The 25,996-nt window shown below is 33.7% G+C and overlaps 1 protein-coding gene across 4 annotated transcripts in view; it reads right to left on the bottom strand.

Annotated features, from left to right (window-relative positions):
* The window catches only part of XRCC4 (X-ray repair cross complementing 4), a 320,948-nt gene that overhangs the window by 159,421 nt on the left and 135,531 nt on the right, over positions 1–25,996 (bottom strand). For all 4 annotated transcript variants that reach the window (XR_003610999.2, XM_028114473.2, XM_028114472.2 and 1 more), the window contains exon 7: positions 17,507–17,654. Coding sequence is in view for 3 of the 4 variants with exons in the window: in XM_028114473.2 (XP_027970274.1) it covers positions 17,507–17,654 (148 nt within the window). In the remaining variant the exon portion in view is untranslated. The remainder of the gene's footprint in view (positions 1–17,506; positions 17,655–25,996) is intronic.

Raw genomic sequence — 25,996 nt, 5'->3', positions numbered from 1 at the left:
CCTGTGATTGGAGCTAACAAGAACCCTTTCATCAAGAAAGGTATTCAGAGGCTGTAGTACATACACCTTCCAGAGTGACAACCTTTCTTAAAAGTATGATTTGAAGATAGCTTACTGATTAACATACTTACTTATATGCTAAATTAAGTTTGAAAAATTAAATAAATGAAAAGAAGTAAAATAATATAATAGTAATGTACTATATACCTAGATAATTGAGTATATACTGGAAAGGAAACTTTCCCAGTCTTTTCAGAAGTCAATGCCCATGACCACCAAGCTCTGTTTATCCAGCTTTTGTAGTAGGTTGATTTCTAAAGACAGAGGACTTATTTTGATAAAGACCATGTTTAACAAATAGCTTTCAATACTGATAAGGCTTCCAAGGTCTTTGGCAGTAAGACAGCAATCTTAAGTGTTTCTCAATTCATCTCTTCCTTTCCTTTCCAATCACACTCACACTTATAATCACTATCCTTCTTCAGACTAACTCTTCCTGGACTACTGCAATAGCCTCCTATCTTCACTGACAATCTGTAAACATTCCCTCCATCAAATATATAATTTCCAGGGAAATTTTCCTAAAGCACTGTTTATTATGCCATTCTTTGGCTCAAAACCTTTAACAGTTTCTAGTTGCATTCATAAAAGAAATCCAAATAAATCAGCTTAGCATTCAAGTTCCTTTGTGATCTGAGATCCACCTACTTTACCAGCTTCATTCAACATGTCTATGCACCTCATGATATGGTCAATGGTCCCCTATATTCCAGACTCTTCCTCCATGCATTTACTTATTGTATTCTGTTCCTCTGACACGAAAGCCCTTCTTTTTAGTTAGGGAATATCTCAAGTTTCTGTAGCAAAGAGATCCAAAAAGCAACATGGCTTATTCAAGCTAGACTTTTATTTTTCCCTCTCACAATACTGTAGAGGTAGCTGGGTAGTCCCCAGTGGATATGTTGCCCTGCTCCACGAGACTGTCCAGAGACTATGATTCTTCCTTTCTTGTTTCTCTGCCATCTCCTAAGATGTCTTCCTTCCACACGAGGTAGAAAACGGACTGAGAAGGGAAAATGGAGGAATGTATACCCACTCATTTTAAGAGCAAGATCCCCAAATTATACGTATTATTTCCACTCACATCCCATTGCCAAGGACTTTGTCACATGGCCGTACTTCGCTGCCAGTGAAGTTGAGAAATGTAGCCTCTAGTTTGGCACCACACAATCTGTTAAAACTTGGGGATGCACGGGTGTTGGAAGGGGGTTCTATTACTAAAAAAAGAAGGGGCCTCAGGAGTCTGGGTTCAATATTAGTCTCTGCATTATCCTTCTTCAGTTTATGTGTCTAGAAACATCCATTCCTATACAAAGTCAAACTAAATAACATCTAGTCAGTCTTCTCTGATTTTATCACATCTTATTTTACAGATTTACAGAATACTAACTCTCCCTCCTCTGAAATTTCATGGTTCTTATACCTACTATGGAATCTGGCACATTTTAGTCATATATATATTAAAGACAGTTTGTCAGGAAATATAAAGAAGCCAAAAGAAAAAGATAAATGTGTTCTAGTGATTAATCTTCCTTCATTATTTTATATCATATACAAAGATTGTTGAAGACATAGCCTACATCATCCTCTTTATTCTGAATTTCTAGAAGTGGTGTATGCAGGATAAATAACTCAATAATGCTGGTGATGATAACACTGCTTTATTCAACACACTTATAATTTATCCTCCTTTATCACAAAAATAATATTTTAAAAAATAACATGCATAAGTTTGATCTAGAGAAATTATTTTTAGAAACTGTTCAGAAATGAAATTATTGTAAAAGATCTTTAACTAAACAAAGTATTTGTCCTCAAATTTTACTGAAAATATTTTTAATAACGATGTTTAAATAAAGCATTTCTGTGCTCTTTGTCCTTTAGTAATGATTTACCAAAAACAAACAAAATCACTGAATCATGTTTATGGATTATTATATATTTTTAATTTATTTAGGTTTTTGTTTGTTGTTTTTTATTCTCATATTTTATTTTTTTTACTCCATTTGCTAACATCTTAGTTACTTACAGGGTTTATATCTTCTTGTTTTGACATAACTAGTTTGTACTTTCACATAAGCTTAGAACATGAAACAACCTTCAGTTCCATTGTGATAAAACATTTTATTTCATTTCACGGTGTTTTAATACAAACAAAATACCTATTTAACATTTAGTTATATATCACAGTAGATGACTAAAGTTATATAATTTCACTGTTAAAATGTGTATTTTGAATATAGCATACTAAATAATTAAAAAATAAATGTACCTATTTTTCTTTCAATACTGAACTATAAATTATGAGCAAGGAGTCATTTCTTTTGATTAATAACTCCTCTGACCAGTATAATGAATATTTACACATTATTCTTTGTTGATAGAGCACTGAACAAACACCTGAAACAATAACTATGATCATACCAAATTGAGAGAAATTTGATGTTAAGTCTTTCGAATAGGAATATTATATATGTGAAATATATGATAAATTCCCTTTACCTAAAACACAGAAAATTATAACAGCTTCCTACTAAAAATTATTTTAAACAGAAATTCAAGTCAGTTATTTGAAATCTAAGTGCATGTAACAGCCTGAGGGAATCGTAGGAAAGGTTGTTCCCAGGGTAAGTTATAAACAAGGAAATACTTATTTAAACATCTATGTAATCTCCACTGAAACATATTATTTTGAAATTATGTTAAAACAGAACTTAAAATACATGCACTTATAAGACTAAATCCCTGATACACTTAATCATCATGCTTTAAATTAAAAGGCCACAAAGCCGTGCTTAATACTGAATATACATATTTTTTAATATTAATATTTTGTCCTTTCTGTACAGTTAAAAAAATCCACTAAGGGAAACTTTATCTTAAAATATAAATACATATATATATATGTATTTAAAAAATACATATATATAACTGTTGATCTTATTGGCAAACCTATAATAATACCTATGATCAATCTTTACTTAATTATTTTGATGCAAACACAATTAATAAATCATCTTTGAAGTGCACTGACCATAATCAGTATATTCTGGAACAAGTCCAGGGGGCCATTAATCAAAACATGCAGCAAGGAAAGTGAGAGCCGCAGCCTGAACAGTTAGGTAAACACAGAGTGAAGCTAATAAAAACCTATCTTGCTTTAAAACCACCACTGTGTTTACTTTTGCAACTAAGATAAACATTATGATAAAATTAAAGTTGTATAAAAAATGAGGTTTGCTCACAATGACCAAAGTAAATATATAGCAATTGCACGTTCTTTTTACGTCTCTAATTTGACACTAAAGAACTTCTAAAGTTCAGTTACTAAAAATCTTTAAGAATTAGAAATTTGAACCTGATAAATTATATTCTCCAGAAAAATTAAACATACACATGTATGCACACACAAATTTCAAATACACTGATGTTTATACTAGAAAAATCATAGTAAGTTGTTAGGAATTTTTAAGAATTAAGTTATAAACATGAAAGCAGATCCTTTCGGAAAAAGTAAGATGGCCAAATACTATATTTTAATATGGCAGATAGAAATGATTGAACTGTAACAAAAAATGTATAAGTACTTGAGTAAGTTGAAAATTAAATCTTAAATGATTAATAATATAAGATATAAAAGAATACAAATGCATATATACATATGTATATCAAATTAATCAACTGTTTTTAAAACATGGTCTTCCAATTGTATTATTTTCCTCCAACATTATCTTATTGATTGCTCAATAAAGTAGGAAAATTTGCTGAGTTAACACACAGAAAGCTCTGGGCAATCCTCAGTTCCTTAAGAGTTAGGAGAAAAGGAAACACTCCAGGTTTGAAAATTTCATAAACACAAGTTTCCTTCTTGGGAACAGACTTCCAAGATTTAACTGAAAACCCAGGGATAATACCACTTTAAAAATAACAATGCATCGTATTCCTAGAGCATCCAACTTAGATAGTATTTTCATACACACGATCTCATCTAACCCTGATATTCATGTAGAAAGGTAGGCAACCTGCCTAACCTAATCCTGCACTCACAGAGCTTACATTTTTATTTCTACTATGTAACTGGAGGAATTTTGAACTAGCAGTTAAACCTCATTGAAACTCATCTTTATTTAGCTTTTAATAAATATGGTTATAAATAGAGCCCTAATTCAGAGTTCTGGAGAGAGTTAAAAAAAATAAGTTAATGGAATTGAAGTACTTAACTCATAACCTGGCATAAGTAATCAAACATATATTAGTTATTATTTTATTTTTGAACAGTATAATAAAGTTGCTTAAAAGAACTTGCTTTGGAATAAGATGATCCTAGATTCAAAATCAACGATGTACCACTTGTCTTTGGGCAAATTATCTAATCTCTCTAGATCTGAGCTTCCTAATATATGAAATGGGTACAGTTAAATGAGAGACTGCATATGAAAACTTAACAGCATGTAGGACATAATATATATTCAATCAATATTAAATATTATCATTATTATTGATGGATTGATCTAATAACTTGTATACATAAAAAATGCCACTAACAAAAATTAAAGGGCAAATGATGAGCTGGGAAAAAGAAAGATTAATTTTTTAGGTACATGAAACTCTTTTAAAACAATAGGAGACAAAGACCTCCACTGAAAATCAGCTGAGGTTATGGACAGAGAAGTAAACAAAAGATAAAATGCCAATAGTGAATAAATACCAGAAAAATACTAGACTTCTCTAATGGTTAAATATAAAAATTAAGCAATGAGATATTCATTGATTAAATAATTAAAATGATCTGGCAATGATCAAAATGAACTGGAAAACGACAGAACAAAAGGCAAACACGACTTGTAAGACTGTGGATTGCTACGGCCTTCTGGAGGAATTCTGGCAAAACATAAGAAAGGACTAACAAGTACATATGCTCTCTGACCTTGTAACTCTACTTTTGGGAATGCAGTCTAAAAAAATAATCAGTCATATGTGCAAATTTATGTATAAGTATATACAGCACTCTTTGTAACAATACAAACGTGGACAAGGCCTAAATGTATAGGAGGGTAATTGGTTAAAGATATTATGGTACATTTATACAATGGAATATTATAAATATAAAATGATATAGAAGCAATGTATTTACTAAATATGTTTATAACGTATAGTTTAAAAACAGCAGACTACATCATAAATGGTATGAGTCTCGTTTTGCAAATAAAGTGTAGAAGAAGAGACCTATAAATATGGAGTAACATGGTAATCCTGAAAAATAAATGGATTCCTTTAGTAAGTAAATGGATAAACTCTGGTATATCCAGACAATGAAATATTATTCAGTGCTAGAAAGAAATCAGCTACCAAGCCATGAAAAGACATGGGGGAATCTTGAATGCATATTATTATAAGTGAAAGAAGCCAGTCTGAAAGGGCTACATACTGTATGATTCCAACTATATAACATTCTGGAAAAGGCCAAACTATGGAGAGGGAGGGATGAACTGGTGGAGCACATAGGATTTTTAAGGTAGTGAAACTTTCTGTAAGGTACTATAGTAGTGTATACTTGTCTTTATGTATCTGTCCAAATCTGTAGAATGTGTAACAGCAAAAGTGAACCTTAATGCAAACTACTGACTTTCAGTGATAATGGTGTATCAAAGTTTATCAATTGTAACAACTGTACCACTCTGTTGGGGGACGTTGATAGTAGAGAAGGTCCTACATGTGTGGGGACCAGGGTTATATACGAACTCTGTACTTTCTGCTCAATTTTGCTGTGAACTTAAAAATACTCTTAAAAAAAAAGTTTACTTATAAATAAATAAGTAAATGGATCAACACTGGGCTCTTTCCCTCCCTACTATTGGGTTTTGTTTTCAATAAACTATAACACTGACAATAGTAACATAGAAAGAAATGTATCAGAAGGCAAACAAACATGTTTCTTCAAAACTCCACCATAAGAAGAATCTTATTAATAGTAAATATTTTATTTAAAACTCTATTTGACTGTGCCTGGGTTACTGTGAAGAATTGGGCACTCTAGGACCCTGAAAAGCTTTGAAAGACATGATAGCTTTGCTTTTGTAGGCAGGGAAGTCTGACGTGTGTAATCATTCTTCTAAACAAAAGTGCGTGGATTGTGCAATTTCTTCCTGGATGATGCTGTAAGCTTCTAGTATTAAAAAGGAAAGAATTGAGCTTTCCTGGGTCCAAGAAGACCATATATTATACCAACCATCTCAGTGGTGGCTGTGTAATACCTAACCCCACTCGAGGAGGTGGGGAAATACTGTGCTAAAATACGCTCTATCTTTTCCTGGTCCTTGTAGCTATGTGGGCTTTGATAAGATTGTGTAACCTTTGCTAATTAAACCATAAACTTAATCTGAGGAGGGTGTGTGTGCGCATGTGTACTCTGTTGCCACCCGCTTCTAATCTAAAATATTACAGCTACACAATTATTAATGGGACCACTTACAGGTTGATTAAGAACACACAGTTAAAACTTCTTCCCTACAGTTCAAGGAGCAACATCTGTGAAAAGTTATAATAATTTTTTAAGGTTGTTTGGAACAATATGCTAGAAGTCTTTACTTTCAAAAGCTACTCATCACATAGAGGACTAAATCATAGCTGAGCCTTGCATGAGATGTGTGAACCTATATATATTTATTTTTTTAATTTTTTATTGTTATGTTAATCACCATACATTACATCATTAGTTTTTGATGTAGTGTTCCATGATTCATTGTTTGTGCATAACACCCAGTGCTCCACGCAGAATGTGCCCTCTTTAATACCCATCACCAGGCTAACCCATCCCCCCACCCCCCTCCCCGCTAGAACCCTCAGTTTGTTTTTCAGTCCATCATCTCTCATGGTTCGTCTCCCCCTCCGACTTACTTCCCTTCATTCTTCCCCTCCTGCTATCTTTTTTTCTTAACATATATTGCTTTGTTTCAGAAGTACAGATCTCTGATTCAACAGCCTTGTACAATTCACAGCGCTCACCATAGCACATACCCTCCCCAATGTCTATCACCCAGGCACCCCATCCCTCCCACCCCCCACCACTCCAGCAACACTCAGTTTGTTTCCTGAGATTAAGAATTCCTCACATCAGTGAGGTCATATGATACATGTCTTTTTCTGACTGACTTATTTCACTCAGCATAACACCCTCCAGTTCCATCCACGTCATTGCAAATGGCAAGATCTCATTCCTTTTGATGGCTGCATAATATTCCATTGTGTGTATATGGACCACATCTTCTTTATCCATTCATCTGTCGATGGACATCTTGGCTCTTTCCACAGTTTGGCTATTGTGGACATTGCTGCTATAAACATTGGGGTGCACATACCCCTTCGGATCCCCACATTTGTATCTTTGTGGTAAATACCCAGTAGTGCAATTGCTGGATCGTATGGTAGCTCTATTTTCAACTGTTTGAGGAACCTCCATACTGTTTTCCAGAGTGGTTGCACCAGCTTACATTCCCACCAACAGTGTAGGAGGGTTCCCCTTTCTCCGCATCCCCGCCAACATCTGTCGTTTCCTGACTTGTTAATTTGAGCCATTCTGACTGGTGTGAGGTGGTATCTCATTGAGGTTTTGATTTGGATTTCCCTGATGCCGAGCGATGTTGAGCACTTTTTCATGTGTCTGTTGGCCATCTGGATGTCTTCTTTGGAAAAATGTCTGTTCATGTCTTCTGCCCATTTCTTGATTGGATTATTTGTTCTTTGGGTGTTGAGTTTGATAAGTTCTTTATAGATTTTTGGATAATATCCCTTTATCTGATATGTCATTTGCAAATATTTTCTCCCATTCTGTCGGTTGTCTTTTGGTTTTGTGGACTGTTTCTTTTGTTGTGCAAAAGCTTTTTATCTTGATGAAGTCCCAATAGTTCATTTTTACCCTTGCTTCCCTTGCCTTTGGCGATGTTTCTAGGAAGAAGTTGCTGCGGCTGAGGTGGAAGAGGTTGCTGCCTGTGTTCTCCCTTAGGATTTTGATGGACTCCTATCTCAGGTTTAGGTCTTTCAACCATTTGGAGTCTATTTTTGTGTGTGGTGTAAGGAAATGGTCCAGTTTCATTCTTTTGCATGTGGCTGTCCAATTTTCCCAACACCATTTGTTGAAGAGACTGTCTGTTTGCCATTGGACATTCTTTCCTGCTTTGTCAAAGATGAGTTGACCATAGAGTTGAGGGCCCATTTCTGGGCTCTCTATTCTGTTCCATTGATCTATGTGTCTGTTTTTGTGCCAGTACCATACTGTCTTGAGGATGACAGCTTTGTAATAGAGCTGGAAGTCCAGAATTGTGATGCCTCCAGCTTTGCTTTTCTTTTTCAACATTCCTCAGGCTATTCGGGATCTTTTCTGGTTCCATACAAATTTTAGGATTATTTGTTCCATTTCTTTGAAAAAAGTGGATGGTATTTTGATGGGGATTGCATTGAATTTGTAGATTGCTCTAGGTAGCATTGACATCTTCACAATGTTTTGAACCTATCTATATATTTTTACTTGTTAGCATGCAGAAACAAAGACTATACAAAAGTATCAAAAGACTACACACATATTTATTTGTATTTTTGGCCCAAATTATTTTAATGTTTTTATCCTGCCGTTGAGATTATGTGGAACTGTTCCTTTTGAGATATACTCAATGTGTGCTAATCACTAGAAGTCTCTTAGAAAATGATCCTGCTGCTCCCAGCAAGGACATATGCTGGACAAGCAGGAAATTTCCCTAAGTAGTAGGATTGCGGAGAGTGGCAGAGGAAGGGCCCATATATGCACCAATTTTCTTTTCTCATGAGGTCCCATATACACACTAATTTTTTTTCTTGAGATACGTTCAATGCCTAACATTCTCTAACTATGGTTTAAAGGTTCTTATATTTCTAAAATCATTGATATTTGAGAATTTTGAGAGTTCATATTCCAAACTAGGGCCGTACAGAATATTATCCTTTGGACTGTTACTAAGCCTTTCTTGGGAGGGAGGGGAGAGGCAAATTGCATGAGGATGCTCTGCTTAAGTACATTTGAAAAGTGATTACAAAGTCAAATGAATTATTTACTATGGGTTTCTCAGAGCCTTTAAAATATAAATCTCCAAGTTCTATGGGTTGGAGCACATGGAAATGTGGAAGCTATGGTATACAACCATTTATAAACTTATTTGAATATGGAACCCCTTACAGAGCACCTGATAAGATCTCCTTTGCATATTCTACAGAATGAAGTATGTTAACGGTATTCTAAAGAATAAATTCTGGACTCATTACCATCTAACTTCAATAAACATCTTGATTTTCTTCCTGAAAACCTCAGAGGTGGGGGCATTTTGTTCCCTTCTATATATTTAGCTCTTCTGGCCACAGGGACTAATGTTTTTTCTAGTTAAGGATCACTTAAGAAGGAGCTCGAAATTAAGTTAGTATTATTTCTGATAAGAACTTTATACTCCAGTTCTGGTAACAATGCCTGTATGGTATATCCCTATGTTTGATTCCCTGTCTTGGTCTCCAGCATAATCTTCATTTGGTTGCATCAAGGCTTTGGCTCTCCTTGGCCACCTTTTCTCAGTGTCGGAGCCTTAATTCTTAGGCAAAGTTTTCATTTATAGGCCCCTTGTTCAGATGCTAATTTCAGTATCTCTTAAAACTAGTTTGCTTTCAAGAAAGAGAACCTACAGAGCTGAGAAACAGAACAGCTAGAAAAAGGTAAAGCAAAACTGGGGAGAAATGGGGTGAAACAGCTGAAGATTCGACAAGCATTAAAGTATTAATTAAATAATCTAATCTGAGCATTGTGTTCATTCATTTTTTTTAACTGGTTGCTAATTTCAGTAAAACTGGGACATTGACTCAATTTAGCCAAATAAGTAAATAATGAATGGATTAATTTGTTAAAATAATCCCACTAGTCCACCTGGCCATAATTGACTTAATGTCATACCAACAGAGTGCTACAAATAGACTTTTATTATATTCACTCTTTTAGGATGTTGGAAGAATTAGTAAGAGCTCCTAAAATTTAAAGAATTTTAAATGAAAAAATCTTCCATGGGTATTATGTTGTATTATAAAACATGACCTCATTAAAAAGTTAAACTGAGTGCCTAATAAAGCCTGAACATAGTTATATTTCATTGAGATATGTATTGTGCCCTTATATATTTATAGAGAGTAATTTTATATCTTGTTTACACTCAGTATTTTACCTGATATTAATAAAGTATACAAATATGAAAGTAATTTTATAATTTCTGTAGTCTTTTTCAGCTGGCACATTTTGTTTAATATATAGGATTAAAAACTCATACTGAATAACTCTATAAATCACAATTTCAACTGATGTAAGATAGTAAATAGCAAGGAATGTACAGCATATGGTTATGTTGAATAACTCTTAGTGTTGATGCTAGTTGAAAGAACAGGATGAGCGTTCCCCAAGCATAATCATATTGTGGGGATTAGTCACACTAAAATTTTTTAATGAATATTTACCAACATATACCACATTCAAGGAGTTCAGAGTCTTACTAGAAGTGGGAACTCTTCAAAGATCTAAAAATATTTCTGAAAAAAGGCATTTATATTTACCATAAAAAGGGAAAATAGCACTACAATTCTGCACCTCAGGACTACTAACACATGTCAATTTAAGCTGTTATCCCTGTGAGCACTCTACATAAGTTTCAGTATGTTTTCAATTTTCTAGTTTCCTGTGTTTCAAGAGAATGAAAGTTGTATTATTGGGAATCCAAAATTGTACATTAAGCAGTTTGAAAGCAGAGTTAAAAAAAAAAGAAAAATAAACTAGGTACAATAGCTTTAGATAATCTTAAATGATTATATCTAAGAAGATGCAAAAAGGACCAAAATAAAAGAGTTTTCTATTCAATATGATATTTTCTAACTCTTAAGAACTTGAGTTTAAAAACCATATTAAAAAGCAGGGAAGACAGAAGAAAAGTCCCTCGTGATGTGAGAAATGAAAATGCTTACATGTATGCAAGGAAAGGCTGAATTTTTAACAAGAAGTACACAGCCAGGTTGGTGTGGCCTCTGAGCAGCCCTCAGCCTCATCACACTCCCCCCGCCCCATCTAGCTCTCCCAGCATCACCACTTACACATTCCACCTGGTGCATGCTCCCAGGCTGTTTCCTCAGGATTTTGAGCACTCTGCTCTCTACTCTGCTGTTGTACTTCTCTTCATCCTTCAAATTAGAGCTCAGATGATGCCTCAAGCCACACCCCCTTGTCATGTTTACCCTAAATCTTGAAATCCTTCAAAAGTTTGCAATTATATATTGATGTAATGATATAATTAATGCTTGTCTTCTCTCATATAAACTAAGCTTTATGAGATCAGGACCTATCTCAGCAGTATGTCCCTCGTGCTCAGCATGTAAGCATCTGTTAAATGAATGAATGAATGAATGAGGGAAAACCACAGTCAGAATTTTCTTCTCAACAAACAGCACCTACTGTGTACTTCTTTAGTCAATGTGAGATCATGTAATAGTCATACAATGAATATAAACTCTACTCAGTGGTTAATGCAGAAGATACGGAGGAAATGACATTGTGAGGGACTGACATAAACACGTGAAATCAAGCATATTCTTAGAATTGAAAACAAGTAATGAAGTAAAACTTCCCTGATAAATTTAATGGTATATAATGGTTAACACACCATGGTATCATGAACTACAAACTCAAAACTTTCTGTGCAATTTTTCTTCACTAGAAGTATAAAAAATTGTATAATACATTCATTCTCAGCTTAATCTTTTCTACTTAAACATGGCTAAGAATACAAAGAAAAACAATATGGTAGAATATCTATATTTAGATCAAAAATCTGTTAAGTATTCAGAATTTTGAAAACTCTTGAAAATGGTCATCTAAGAGTTACATCTATGGGATGTCCTTAGAACATACATTTAAGGAGATATACAACCAAATATTTCATGTGCTTTTACCATGTAGTGCACATTTATAAACAGACATAACCTATTTTAGTACAGTAAACTGAAAGAAAACACCATTAATCAAACAGCTTCATAAACATTAGTGACTGGTTGATGCAGAACTAACCGTTTAATTTAGTAAGATAGTAACAGTTAACAGTAATAGACAGTAATAATAATTAAACTAATTTTATGGCCAAATTTGGCGAGATGTAATTACTCATCCACGTAAAGACAGCTCTCACTCTTATGAACAATGGAGAATATGTTTTCATTAATCCACAGAATAATTATTTAAAATCACTCAGTATGTGACCTTGGATAAGTTACTTAAATTTTCTGTATCTTTGTGCAATAGAATTTTTGCATTATTTGACAGAATTGGGTTAATATTTCCATAGTAAATAGTTCCCACTTAAGATGGTAACGTTATTTTTTAGAGTAAACTCAAGGACTTAGAAAATTACATTTGTCTTCAGTTACAAAATATTTTTAAGACACTCGGAGTGACACATTTTTTAGAACTTACTAAACACACTAGACTAATTTTAAAAGTTGTGACCATTAAAAATGCAGTTTTAGCTTCCTAGTTTTTGTTAATATTTTCTTATATGGCTAAAGAATAATTGTTTTTGTATTAAGGGTGGAATTTTACTTTATGTTAACATTTGATTATCTATTGAGAAATTATCTTCACTATAGCTTTTACATTTATTGACAAATTAATGTGCTAAATTTTCCTGTGTGGAAGGTATCTAGTTGTTCACTAATCATATTGCTATCCACTCATTAAATGGTATTTTAGAGCCCAGACACTCTGAAAAGTCACCTCTGATTTGCCTGGGTCCTTACATCTATCTGAAGAAAAATCTGTTGTCTTTCTACCGTAGAAAAATGTAGAAAGGAGGTAAGAGCGAATGAGAATGAAGAAATTGAACAGACTTGGGTCTTTATATGGCTTCAGTACTTAGTTTAATCTTATTCCTGAAGTTTTAGGCATACTTTTTATCAAAAGCAAATATATGAAGCTTGACTTCACTTTTCTATCCTTAATATAACATAAACAAGATATTTGAATAAAATCTTATAGAATATGGTAAACATTCCCATGATAGTTATTAGTCATGTTTTCTGCTAAAAACTGTACTGTGTATTTCACTATTTAGTTTTATTGGTAAAAATAACTTTATTACAAAGTTCTTTTCATATTTAATATACATAGTTGCCCAGAAATTTTAAAAGTTTACTTACAAATTGATTTACTTCTCTCAGCTAAAAAATAATGCAATTTTTATCAAAGGCAGCTAAATTACAATTACTGTTTCATAATGCTATCATATTAATTCATAAGGAATTAGGTTATTATACTTTTTAACCATGAACACACTTAAATATGATAGGTAAGTAACACATTCTGATTTTCTAATATTGCCACGCTGGTGAGATAGAATTAGAGACCCCATTGATTAGTTCTAAGCATACCTCTCTAATATAGATCAAAAGTGGGTCTCAGATTCACATAAAATGTCCTAAAACTACTCCCACTTATGATATAACTTAAAATTTTGTAATAACACTCCAATTTAAAATCTTAAGGCTGGTGTTCTCCTCTCACTCTGTTCTTGTAACCACAAAATTATTTGTGTATATCTCTGTCTCTCAATAGATTATAAGCCCCTTCAGGCATTGAACCAAGCACAGGCTTTTAAAATAAAACTATGGTTGTGTTGCTCTAGAAAAATAAAATGTAATTCTGAGCCTGAGTTGTTTTTCATCTGTAAGAAGGGTAAATTAATATCTACCTTGTAGGATCTGTGTGAGATTTAAATGAGGGATCACATATAAAGCATCTACCCCAATTCCTATTTATTTTCTATCTCTCTCTTCTCCCACAGCTTGTCACTGTACCAAGGACAGTATCACAATAAATTTTAAATAAATGTAAAAATTACCATGATTTTGTTTTATGGATTAGTATTAGTATACCTTAGTATTTAGATTTTTTTAAGAGTACAAAGTAATCCATGGTATATAGAAATGTACTAAAATTTTTACATTGTGAAATACTCATAAATATATAAACTTAAAAGACAATTTTCTCATTCATAGATATCTGTATTTTTTAATCTTATATTTTTCATGAATTTTAATTGCTAATACCTAATAAATGGGTGAGTAATTTATTGCTGAATCATGTTCATGTTTTGAAAGTAGTAGTTGAAAGTATAATAAAATTATAGATATTGGGAGATTTTACAGATCATCTAGTTCAATCCTTTCACTTTACAAAGGAGAAAACGAAATTCCAGAAAGAGGCAATGACTTGCACAAAATCCAGTAGCAGACATAATTTTTTTTTAATTAAATCAGAGTACCTATGATTTTCCCTTCCTCCACTTTGTTTTTGAGGTGGAGAGCTAGAGAAGCCAAGAGAAGCCAAAGAAAAAATATGGAAGATGCCCAGTGGGAATATTTGAAAGGACTAGAGGCCACAGAATTTGTCAAAGAGGGCTTAGGACACTAAGAAGTTTAGAGTTAGGGGCCAATATCTTTTCAGCCCTAAGAAGTAAACATCCACATCTGCATTTGTTTGGGAGGCTACAGTTAGAGTATATTTGCCTAACTGAGGTACATGAGAAATCATCAGAGAAAAAAGGTGTTTAGGAAGTTAGGAAATAGGTAGTAGTCTAAATTTAAAAAACATAAAATAAGGGTTAATCATCAGTACTTGAGAATGTCTTATTTTAACTTTTCTTCACAGTTAAGAGCTTGTTTTTATTTTTTGTTTTGTAGAAGCTTTCTAATATTTTTGATGAAGAAGACTGGGAAAGAACTAGGACTTTAAACTTTAATAGCCATAAAATTTCAGCCTTCTGTATTCAAAATGGAAAAAACAAAACCCAAAAGTATATAAAAATAAAATAAAAACAAAAAATATAATTTCTCTTTCTGCTTTATTTGGGAAAAGGAAGAGGAATTGTAAAGCAGGGTATCAACCACTCACCATCGGATTGATAAATGTTAAACTAAATTTCCTTTCATCTTTAAAATTCTTCCTGACATCTAACATATGTTTTTCATTTCTTGTAAGGGCCAGTTGAGCCTAAAGGTCCAAAGTAATATAATTAGCAGACAATTTGAAGAAGCTGATATGGTTTATATCAACTTTTAAAGTAGTGAAAATATACAAAATAAGTACTGGCACGATTATCAAAACACAGAAAAGGAACACAACATTAACTGCATATATTTCGTAGAAACAAACACACTGCATTTATTAAAAAGTCTAAATAAAATATTTAGTCTTGATTCAGATTTAACTTTCTTCATCTCTGTCCCATGCATACTGGAAAGCTGTTCAAGCAATATCATGTAATCAGAAAATGTTAGTAACCTCAAAACCTTGTATGTCGTTCACACACAGAGTGAAAAGACGTAAGGTGCAGCTCTCTAACATAAAACCAATATATTTCAGTCTTCCCTCAGACCCTGAAATCTTTATCAGAAAAAACGTAAAACCAAAAGTTATATGAGGATGGGGCTGCGTCTGTTTCTACTGAAATTCTCCTGAATCTTCAATATCCAGTTTATGTCTGCACACAACTGGTTCTCATTGCTCATTTGCTTACAGATTGACTGAATGAAGTACAGAGTTTCCTGAATACTTCAAACTGCTTGTAATTTTATGTTTTCCCATATTAATCTATAGGATTAGCCTGGCTGCTCTAATGTTTGCAAATTGGAAATATTTTTGGTTCATTATTTAAAAGAGATAATGCAATACCTTTGAATTCTATGAAGCCAGCAGTTTATGAGCTAATGAATAAATTCAGATGATAAACACAAATCACTAAGAGTTTAGTACACATTGGGTTTTTATATGTATTGTCTGAAGACATAAGGGCATAAAACCATAAAGGCATTTTCAAGTACCAATAGATCAGGCCAGTTGTGGAGAGAATAAAAACCCAATGATAAATATACAAACAAAATAATTCCACTATTAACTGTACAACGCTTATTTTCAAACAAGAAACTTGAAAACTCCCTCCCATCAAACCATCAGTTTCCTGAAGGCTTGGATTGTGCCTGTCTTGGTATCCTCATTGTCTAAAACTTTCTGCTCTCAGGACGTCTTCACACTTTTAAAAGTTCTTGAGGACCTCAAAAGCTTTTGTTTATGTGTACTATATCATATTCAAAAATTAAGGGGCACCTGGGTGGCTCAGTCGTTAAGCGTCTGCCTTCGGCTCAGGTCATGATCCCAGGATCATGATCCCAGGGTCCTGGGATCGAGCCCCGCATCAGGCTCCCTGCTCTGTGGGAAGCCTGCTCCTCCCTCTCTCACTGTGTCTCTCTGTCAAATAAATAAATAAAATCTTAAAAAAAAATTAAAACCTGAAAATTTTTATATCTTTATTAATTCATTTAAAAGTAATAATAAACCCAGTATATGATAACACGGATGTCATATTCTTTATGAAAGATCATTATATTTCCCAAAAACTCTTGTGAGAGCAATCTTTTACACTTCTGCATATCTGTTTCATGGCTGGCTTGAATGAAAAGAGTTGGATTCTCATAAGCCCCTGCATTCCATCAGATCTGACATGTTATTTTAATTGCATTATATGAAATATATTCCACACAGGTATGGAATTGAAGAAGGGATGAGCTTACGGATAACCCCAGAGGTCCTCATTTCACACTGTGAAACCAATGACCTGTAACATCATTTGTCATATGGCTACTGTTTAATAACTACTCGCTAAAAGTTAATAAAAAGTTTACAGAAAAAGAAATATATTCTAAGGGCACACATGCATATATCCAAACATACAAATGATGTGCACATTCATTTTGGATTCAACTGATAAATTATTCTTTTAAATGCTGTTTTACTACAATAAAGTGTTAATTATCCCAAGTCCTCAACTCATTACAACTAAATTGGGATGCAGATCAAAGGAGGGTATGTGAATGAAAGAGTGAAAAACTCTAACAATAAAGCATGTAATTCCAAAATTTAATAGAAAGAAATAGATGACTAGAATGAGACTTCTCACTTGAGAAAATTCCAAGCATAACCAAATCAAGTAGCTAATTCAAATGCTATATGGGTCTGTTTAAAGCAGTAAATTAGATTGAAACACTTTACTGAAAACAAGCTGGATTCTAATATTTTTAGTATCTACACGCCATTTCTAATTAATCTATAAAAACCACAAGAAAAAAACATTTTGCTTATATTTTTAGCACTTCTGCTTTAAATATTAATAGGAACTAACCAAATACCAGAGAAAATATATTGATTTTAACATTTTACACTTTCCAAAATCACAATTCTTGTTCTTTAAAAATAGCCTTAAGTAAACTCAGAAATGAAAATATAATTTTTGAGATCAGATATTAGATTTTTTAAATGATATTTCATCATTTGGCAAAAAATAAAATGACTTACTTCTCCTTTTCTTGAGGCCCATGTACCTGAGAAGCTATTTTAGGTTCTGTCCCAAGATTCTTTTGCATCCGCTGCCTCCTCTTTCTACTTGGTGCAATATCCATGACATCAGGACTTGAAATAATGGAATCATCTCCTCTTAAAGTAGCTAAAATTAAATGACATAAAAGTGTAACCCAACAAAATTATGCATATAATTTGTAAGTAAGAACTTGCTGCACTGATATGAAGTGACACTTAAAATACAGTATAACTATTTTTAAAAAATTCATGAAGATTTGGTAAAGTGGACCAGTTAGATTATAATACTTTAATACCAATATAAAACATAAAGTATATTATACACATGGAATAATTTGATCAAAATGGTCTCTGCCTATCTTGCACAACAACCCTCCCAAATACATCAAAGGCACAGTTTGATCTTTCAATGCTAGAATTAGATAGAAATGCCTTAGAGGCTACTCTATAAGATGTTTTCTTTGGGGGGGCAAATACTGCTATAGGAATAGGATAAATCAAGTTGATACTAAACAGTAATTATTAACAGGAATGGAGACTTCTGCTAGTGATCCAGAGATAATTTCATAGACTTTTCAGCCAACTGTAGGGAATGAGAACAGGAAAAATGTCTAACAGATGTCTCTATTGTATCTAAGTCACATTAAACTACCACTAAAAGTGTTAGATATACATGAAACAGAAGCAACAAGAGAAACATGTTTGATTTATATTCCTTTATTCTCTATAAACAATTTAGTTCCAAAGAGCTTTAGGGGAGTTCAGAATTCATTCATCTAATACATAGTATACTTAAGTAAATACATATTTATATAAAAGAGCTCCTTTGCCATTGGTAAATAATGAACAATATCAATATAGTTTGGACTTTGGATGTCTTGCTGGTTCATATGATTTTTGTCTAGCATGTTAACATTTTAAGGCACAAGCTTTCATCCCAATTAAAGAGAAGGCCTTCACAATGTATAAAGTCCTAAAAAGATGGAGATGAGTGGCAAAAATCCTGGACAAGACAATTCCTGTACCACAAAGAGGGGTTGGCTGAGTAGAGTCAAGAACCCTAGACTTTTCAACAGTTAAGCTTTCTGTTACAGAAAGAAGCTGTGAAGATGTCTCCCTGTAGCTTGAATCAGATGTTTAATTTTCATCAAACTATTAGAATGCATTCAGTAACTGCCATCTACTCCATTTGAGAGGAAATGGGATGCAAATGGTTAGTGGGCTGTGATGCTGAGTGCAAATGTTGCTAGAGAGTTAATGGGGTTAATACTTTCATTAGGATTATAACTAGGGAACTAACAACAACAATGTAAAACTGCATAGATTTTGAGTGGTCTGCCTAAATCTTAATTTTTTTCCCCATAGGCTCTACTATTTTTAGTGTGCAATTCTGCAGAATGAGTGGTTTTTCAGGCACATATATATCACATCCTAGAAGAAAAGGTGGTATTTTGAATTCCCACTTGCTGCAGCCCATGCTTCTCTGAGTGACCGGAGATCACTTGGACACTGTTGACCACTCTCTTGAAAGTCTTCTTTGGGTGTTTTTTTTTTCATTGAAATGGCTACCATTTTTGAGAACATATGTGGTAGACAGTTTGCTATGGGTTTTAAACATATTATTTTATTAATCTTTAACCTTGTGAAGTACTTACTATTATTACCTTTATTTATGAAGAAGCCAAGGCTTTAGAAAGGTTAAGTAACTTGACCAAATCACACAGACTTTGAGTTGATATTTTAACATATGACAATTAAAAAATATTTCTCCTTAGTAGATAAAGTATTCCTTCATCAAATATTTACTGATTAAAGGATATTTTACTTTCCAAAGCTATTTAAGTCATTAGGGCACATAAGTTCTACTACATTTCGCATACATTATTTTACTAGCTAGTACTATTCTAGGAATAGAGAAGGGTAGATAACAAAGGGTGTTTCAAAAAGTTCTGCCATTCATTTCAAAACTCCAAATAATGACTTAACACACTGGCACCCAAAAGCATGTTTTATATGTAATATGGTTATACTATTTGTTATGCGTATAATTTGTAACTAATTTACTTTAAAATACAATGCAATTAAATGTATGTTGTTAGGGTGAGCTATAACCCAGGTGTTGCTAGCACCTACTCAAAAATGCATAGCCCATTGAGTTGAAGGTCCATTTCTGGGTCCCTATTCTGTTCCATTGATCTAAGTGTCTGTTTTTGTGTCAGTACCATACTGTCTTGATGATTACAGCTTTAAGTCCAGAATTGTGATACCTCCAGCTTTGGTTTTCTTTTTCAACATTCCTTTGGCTATTCAGGGTCTTTTCTAGTTCCATACAAATTTTAGTATTGTTTGTTCCAGCTCTGTGAAAAATACTAATAGTATTTTGATAGGGATTGCACTGAATGTGTAGATTGCTCTGGATAGCACAGACATTTTTTTTTATTATGTTCACTTAGCAGAGATTTTAACAATATTTGTCCTTCCAATCTATGAGCATGGAATGTTTTTCCATTTCTTTGTGTCTTCAGTTACTTTCATAAATGTTCTATAGTTTTCAGAGATCTTTTCCTCTTTGATTAGGTTTATTTCTAGGTATCTTATAGTCTTTGGCATAATTATAAATGGGATCAATCCCTTGATTTCTCCTTCTTCTGCTTCATTGTTAGTCTATAGAAATGCAACTGACTTCTGTACGTTGATTTTTATATCCTATGACTTTGATGAAGTCCTATTATCAGTTCTAGCAATTTTTTGGTGGAGTCTTTTGGGTTTTCTATATAGAGTATAATGTCATCTGTGAAGACTGAAAGTTTGACTTGTTCTTTGCCAATTTGGATGTCTTTTATTTGTTTTTGTCATCTGATTGCTAGGCTAGGACTTCCAGTATTATGTTGAACAACAGTGGTGAGAGTGAACATCCCTGTCGTGTTCCTGACCTTAGGGGAAAAGATCTCAGTTTTTCTCCATTGAGGATGATATTTGCTGTGGGTCTTTCCTATGTGGCTTTTATGATGTTGAGGTATGTTCCCTTCATCCCTACATGGTAGAGGGTTTTTATCAAGAAAGGATGCTGCATTTTGTCAAGTGCTTATATTCAACTAATCTTAGACAAAGCAGTAAAGAATGCCCAGTGGAAAAAGGTCTCTTCAATAAATGGTGTTGGGAAAGTTGGACAGACACATACAGAAGAATGAAACTGGACTATTTTCTTACACCATACACAAAAATAAACTCAAAATGGATGAAAGACCTAAATGTGAGAAAAGAATCCATCAAAATTCTAGAGGAAAACACAGGCAGCAACCTCTTTGACCTCGGCCACAGCAACTTCTCGCTAGACACATCTCCAAAGGCGAGGGAAACAAAAGCAAAAATGAACTATTGGGACTTCCTCAAGATAAAAACTTTTTTCATAGCAAAGGAAACAGTCAACAAAATCAAAAGACAACCCTACAGAATGGGAGAAGATATTTGCAAATGTCTTATCAGATAAAGGGCTAGTATCCAAAATCCATAAAGAACTTATCAAACTCAACACCCAAAGAACAAATAATCCAGTCAAGAGATGGGCAGAAGACATGAACAGATATTTCTCCAAAGAAAATATACAAATGGGCAACAGACACATGAAAATTTTAATCAACATCACTCGGCATCAGGGAAATACATATCAAAACCACAATGAGATACCACCTCACACCAGTCAGAATGGCTAAAATTAACAACACAGGAAACAACAGATGTTGGCAAGGATGCGAAGAAAGGGGAACCCTCTTAACTGTTAGTGGGAATGCAAACTGGTGCAGCCAGTCTGGAAAACAGTATGGAGTTTCCTCAAAAAGTTAAAAATAGAACTACTCTATGATCCAGCAATTGCACTACTAGGTATTTATTCAAAGGATACAAAAATCGTAATTTGAAGGGGCACATGCACTGTTTATAGCAATGTTTATAGCAGCAATGTTTATAGCAGCAATGTCCATAATAGCCAAGATATGGAAAGAGCCCAGATGTCCATCAAGCGATGAATGGATAAAGAAAATGTACACACACACACACACACACACACACACACACACACACACAAAGGAATATTACTCAGCCATCAAAAAAACTGAAATCTTGCCATTTGCAACAATATGGATGGAACTAGAGGGTATTATGCTAAGTGAAATAAGTCAGAGAAAGACAATTATCATATGATCTCACTCATATGTGGAATTTAAGAAACAAAACAGATGAGCATAGAGCAAAGGAAGGAAAAATAAAATTAGATGAAAACAGAGAGGAAGGTAAACCATAAGAGATTCTTTAACTCTAGGAAACAATCTGAGGGTTGCTGGAGGGGAGATGGATAGGGAATGGGTTAACTGGGTGATGGGCATGAAGGAGGGCACTTAATGTAATGGGCACTGGGTGTTATATGCAACTGATGAATCACAAAATTCTATCCCTGAAACTAATAATACACTATATGTTAACTAAATTGAACTTAATTTAAAAAAAAAATGCACAGCCTAGGAGCAGATTGTTGAGATTCTAAAAATAAAGCCCATATCTTGAGGGGCCTACTATAAGTACTTTTGATATTTGTATATCAATGAATAGATAATTTATTAATTAATATAGTGAATGACAAAAATGTGTGTCTCTTAGTAAACACAAGGCATGAAAACAAGCATGATGAATATTGCATATGGGCTGTCATGAGTGGAAATTAAATGCTTTCCAGATATACGAATTGACTACAATATTTTAGAGATACTCTCCACCATTTTACAGACAGGCTATAATCCACTGAGGTCTGTTTAATCTTGGAGACGATAACCTGTGCTAAATTTTTAAGTGGTTTGGGGTCCAGTTGTGAACTCTGGACAATTGGTGGCCTGATGTCAGGAAAAAGCATCACTTCTGCCTCAGTAATCTTTTTATTTGCCAAAAGTGAACTTTTTATATGAGAGTGTGACTGAGACATCTAAAAAGACAGACAGCTGGAATTTCTTCAAGTTTATAGAACAGGTTTATGAATTCTTTTGTGCTTACTTGTTAGTAAATATTAAGTTGATAATTGTGTGTGTGGGAAAACCTAATCTGGTAATTTGTTATTATTATCCTCATACTTCAAACTTCTTGGTAGCCACCATTATTTACCACAAAGAACCTAAAAGTTGTGTATAACCAAATGTTTCAGGTCAGTTCACTGCACCATTTGTATTCCTTTCTCTTGACAATTACAGGGTAGCCTCTGTCTAATGGTGTCATGATGAAAAGGGGCTAGCATATAAGTTAACTACTGTTTAAACTAAATATATATTTTTTGGTTTGTATTTGTACTGTGAGAAACAGTTCTCCCTTCAGTTTATGACACACATGTAATAGCAAATTATATTATAATAGATTTTCTTAATTCATAAATTCCTTTCAAAGAAAGTTGTGGTAATATTTATATAGACTTTAATAAAAGGGAAAAGGTTCCACCCTATCCTTTCTTCTCCACCCCTCAATGCCAGAAACCAGGAAAAAGAGGCACAAGTCCCATACCTGGTACCTAGGTATCAACTGCTCATCTCAAGCAGTCCTCAAATTTCCACCCATCCTACCTCTAACCTTTACTGTGCTAATGTTTGGTCTTATTTCATTTGGTCTTGATGCTGGATACTTTATTTCTATTCTGATAACGGATCCCTTGAAAAATGATTCAGGGTCTACAAACATCAAAGCCATTTTATATTCAGCAGAAGGGATCTGAAATAAACCTATATCTCTATCTGTATCTACGAAGTCAAACGTGGGACTTCCAAATCGTATTATTCATAACCATACATATTTTTAAGGGCAACAACCAAAGTTTTCACTTTCAAGTATTGCATCCCATTTTTAAGGAAAGAAATCAATTCATATTAAGTTTACCCAGTTGTACATACTCATTTTACGTAGGAAAAAGAACTTGAAGAGAGTTGGAAAAGAACGGCAAATGTTCAAAGGGTAATGAGAAGGAATGTGGCCTGGTTGGAGTAGTGTTCACGAGCAAAAGATACAGAAAATGCTTGGATAAGTATGGGCAGCAAGGAAGGAGGGGAGAAGAAAAAGGAGACAGAGATATGCTAAATAAATTTGCAACCTTTCAAATCTAGGCAGAAGACTATGAATTCAATATTGATCGGGTTTTTTTTCCCTGAGGTTTCACCTCCAGAATTCTCAGTTTTTACTATTATCATCAGTCTCTGTCATAACAATGTGTCTTTCACCATTTCCAGGAATTATTTTTTAAAAGAAAACAAAAGAGAAGAAGAAACTCTTGCCAATGAACATACTACAGCTGAAACACTGATGGGCAGAGCTGTGGGATGAATTTCAAGTTCTCATTAGGTTCACTGAACCTAGAAAATGGGGAATCTTTACACAAGCCTTGTTATTGTGAAAGGTGGCTCCACAGAAAGCCACACTTCTTCTCATGTGACAGAAGAACTGCAGGAGTTTGGCAGTCGTATTTCAGACATGAGAGGCAGTGTTGGCTTCCCTGCATACTCTCAATGTCTCAATGTCCAGACAAAATGACACTGTTGGCTAAATTGCCAGCAATCTGCATAAATCCCATGAGTTAAACTACCTGGTAAACTATTGGCTCACCTATGTGCTCCCTTCTAGCACAGCCCACTTCGGTCATTTCAGTCATCCCTACTAGTTCCAGTCCACAGCAATCTCTCCTTACTCTGTAAGGCTTACAGTCTGAACCACTCACTTCACATATATGGTCTTATTTTGTTATTCTCTTTTTATGTATATCTCTTTTTTCTTCAATTAGATCAAGGACTATGAATACCCTACAGCTAGAGGCTATGCCTTATACCTTGATATAGCCCTAATATATTACCCAATAGTGTTATAATGAGAACTATGAAAACTCAAAATTTTTTTCAACTGTCTATTTTATTTTTTTTAAATCAAAACTTATTTACTTATGGCCTTCTAAATGAGGTGTAGAGAAAAGTAGAATCAGGAGACCTGGGTCTGGATCTCTAGTTCCGCCATTTACCTTGGGTATATTACAGAATTTAAGTTCCTAAGATGAGAAACATATTTTAACCATGATTTCTGACATGATTAAATGAGACAAAATGACTTACAAATGACAGTGTCAGAAATATTTGATTTCAGCAGTTAAGTATTATTAACAAAGTGTGTGTATCCTTATAAAAGATCAAGTTGAGATGAATTTAGATTAATTTGAAGAACTTTCAGGCTATCATCTACAGCTTAACAGAGACATAAAAATAAAACAATAAAAAACTCAAAGTCAGATGAATTCATGGTTTTCTAAACTCAAAATAACCCAGTTGTCATGGAATTATTATCTGTTATGAATATACAATAGCCTGTCTGCTATGGCTCTTTACACTATTATTAATTTCACAAATGTTTTATGAAGTGTTTACATTCAATAAGTCATTCTTTTTTATTTCAAAAGATATAAAATATTGAGAGGAAAACCCAAAATCCAAACCTTAAGATACTACCCTAAGTAAATCCAAAACTACAAAAAAAAAAAACAAAAACAAAAACACAACACTATTTCTTTCACCAGGGAAAACAACAAACCAATGACTTGGGCTCCTTCATGTTCTGTAGTTTGTCTTACTGACAGGTATAAAGATAAGCAAAAAAAAAAAAAAAAGCTAAGATAAGGTAGGTCACACCATACTTCAATGAACAGTATCTTAAAGTGGGCTATCTGGAGGTAGGAAATTTCTAATCTGACCAAACAAGCAAACATTATTTTCCCTCACCATTCATCAAAGAGCCCTTTTTCAAATCTGTAATCAGCTGCTACCCAGTTTTCACAATCTAATCTGAATAAATGATGACCACCTTACACAAAAAGTCAATGGTTTAACTTATTAATCAGCAATCACCAAGTAAACTGATAATTAACATCACATTGAACACTTAAAAGTGTGTGTGTGTGTGTGTGTGTGTGTGTGTGTGTGCATATTCACATACATATACTTTTCCAAAAGTCAGGCTCCTCTTTTAGCCAGCACAGCTGGAAGTGAGACTTAATGACAAATACCTACTGACATTAGGACAACTAAAAGGTCATCTTTGGAAATCCAATACTCTCAATGTCAGAGGCAGGGTGGGCCACTAAAGATAAAGTACAGACTCTAAAAGTATTCACTGAATTTAAGAAAAATTAATTTGAATATATTAAGTATTATTCTGTACCTACAAAACAACAGGCTTTTTAAAAAATACTTTTAAAAAATTTAATTCCAAATGAACTCAATTTTTTAAATCTTAAGGATTCATTCATTCCTTCACTTATTCAACACATATTGTTTTCTGTGTCAAGGACTATCCGGAAGACACCATCACCAGGTATTCAAAAATTTTACAGTTGAATAGAGCAGAAGGATACTACTATTTGCAAGAAAACCATAAGTCACATAAGCAATTATAAAGGAACTAACT

This window comes from Eumetopias jubatus, unplaced genomic scaffold (genome assembly GCF_037043125.1).
Source record: "Eumetopias jubatus isolate StellerSeaLion01/CBP00866 unplaced genomic scaffold, mEumJub1_p1.0 scaffold_5, whole genome shotgun sequence".
Classification (NCBI taxonomy): domain Eukaryota; kingdom Metazoa; phylum Chordata; class Mammalia; order Carnivora; family Otariidae; genus Eumetopias; species Eumetopias jubatus.
This window is presented reverse-complemented; position numbering and strand designations above follow the sequence as displayed.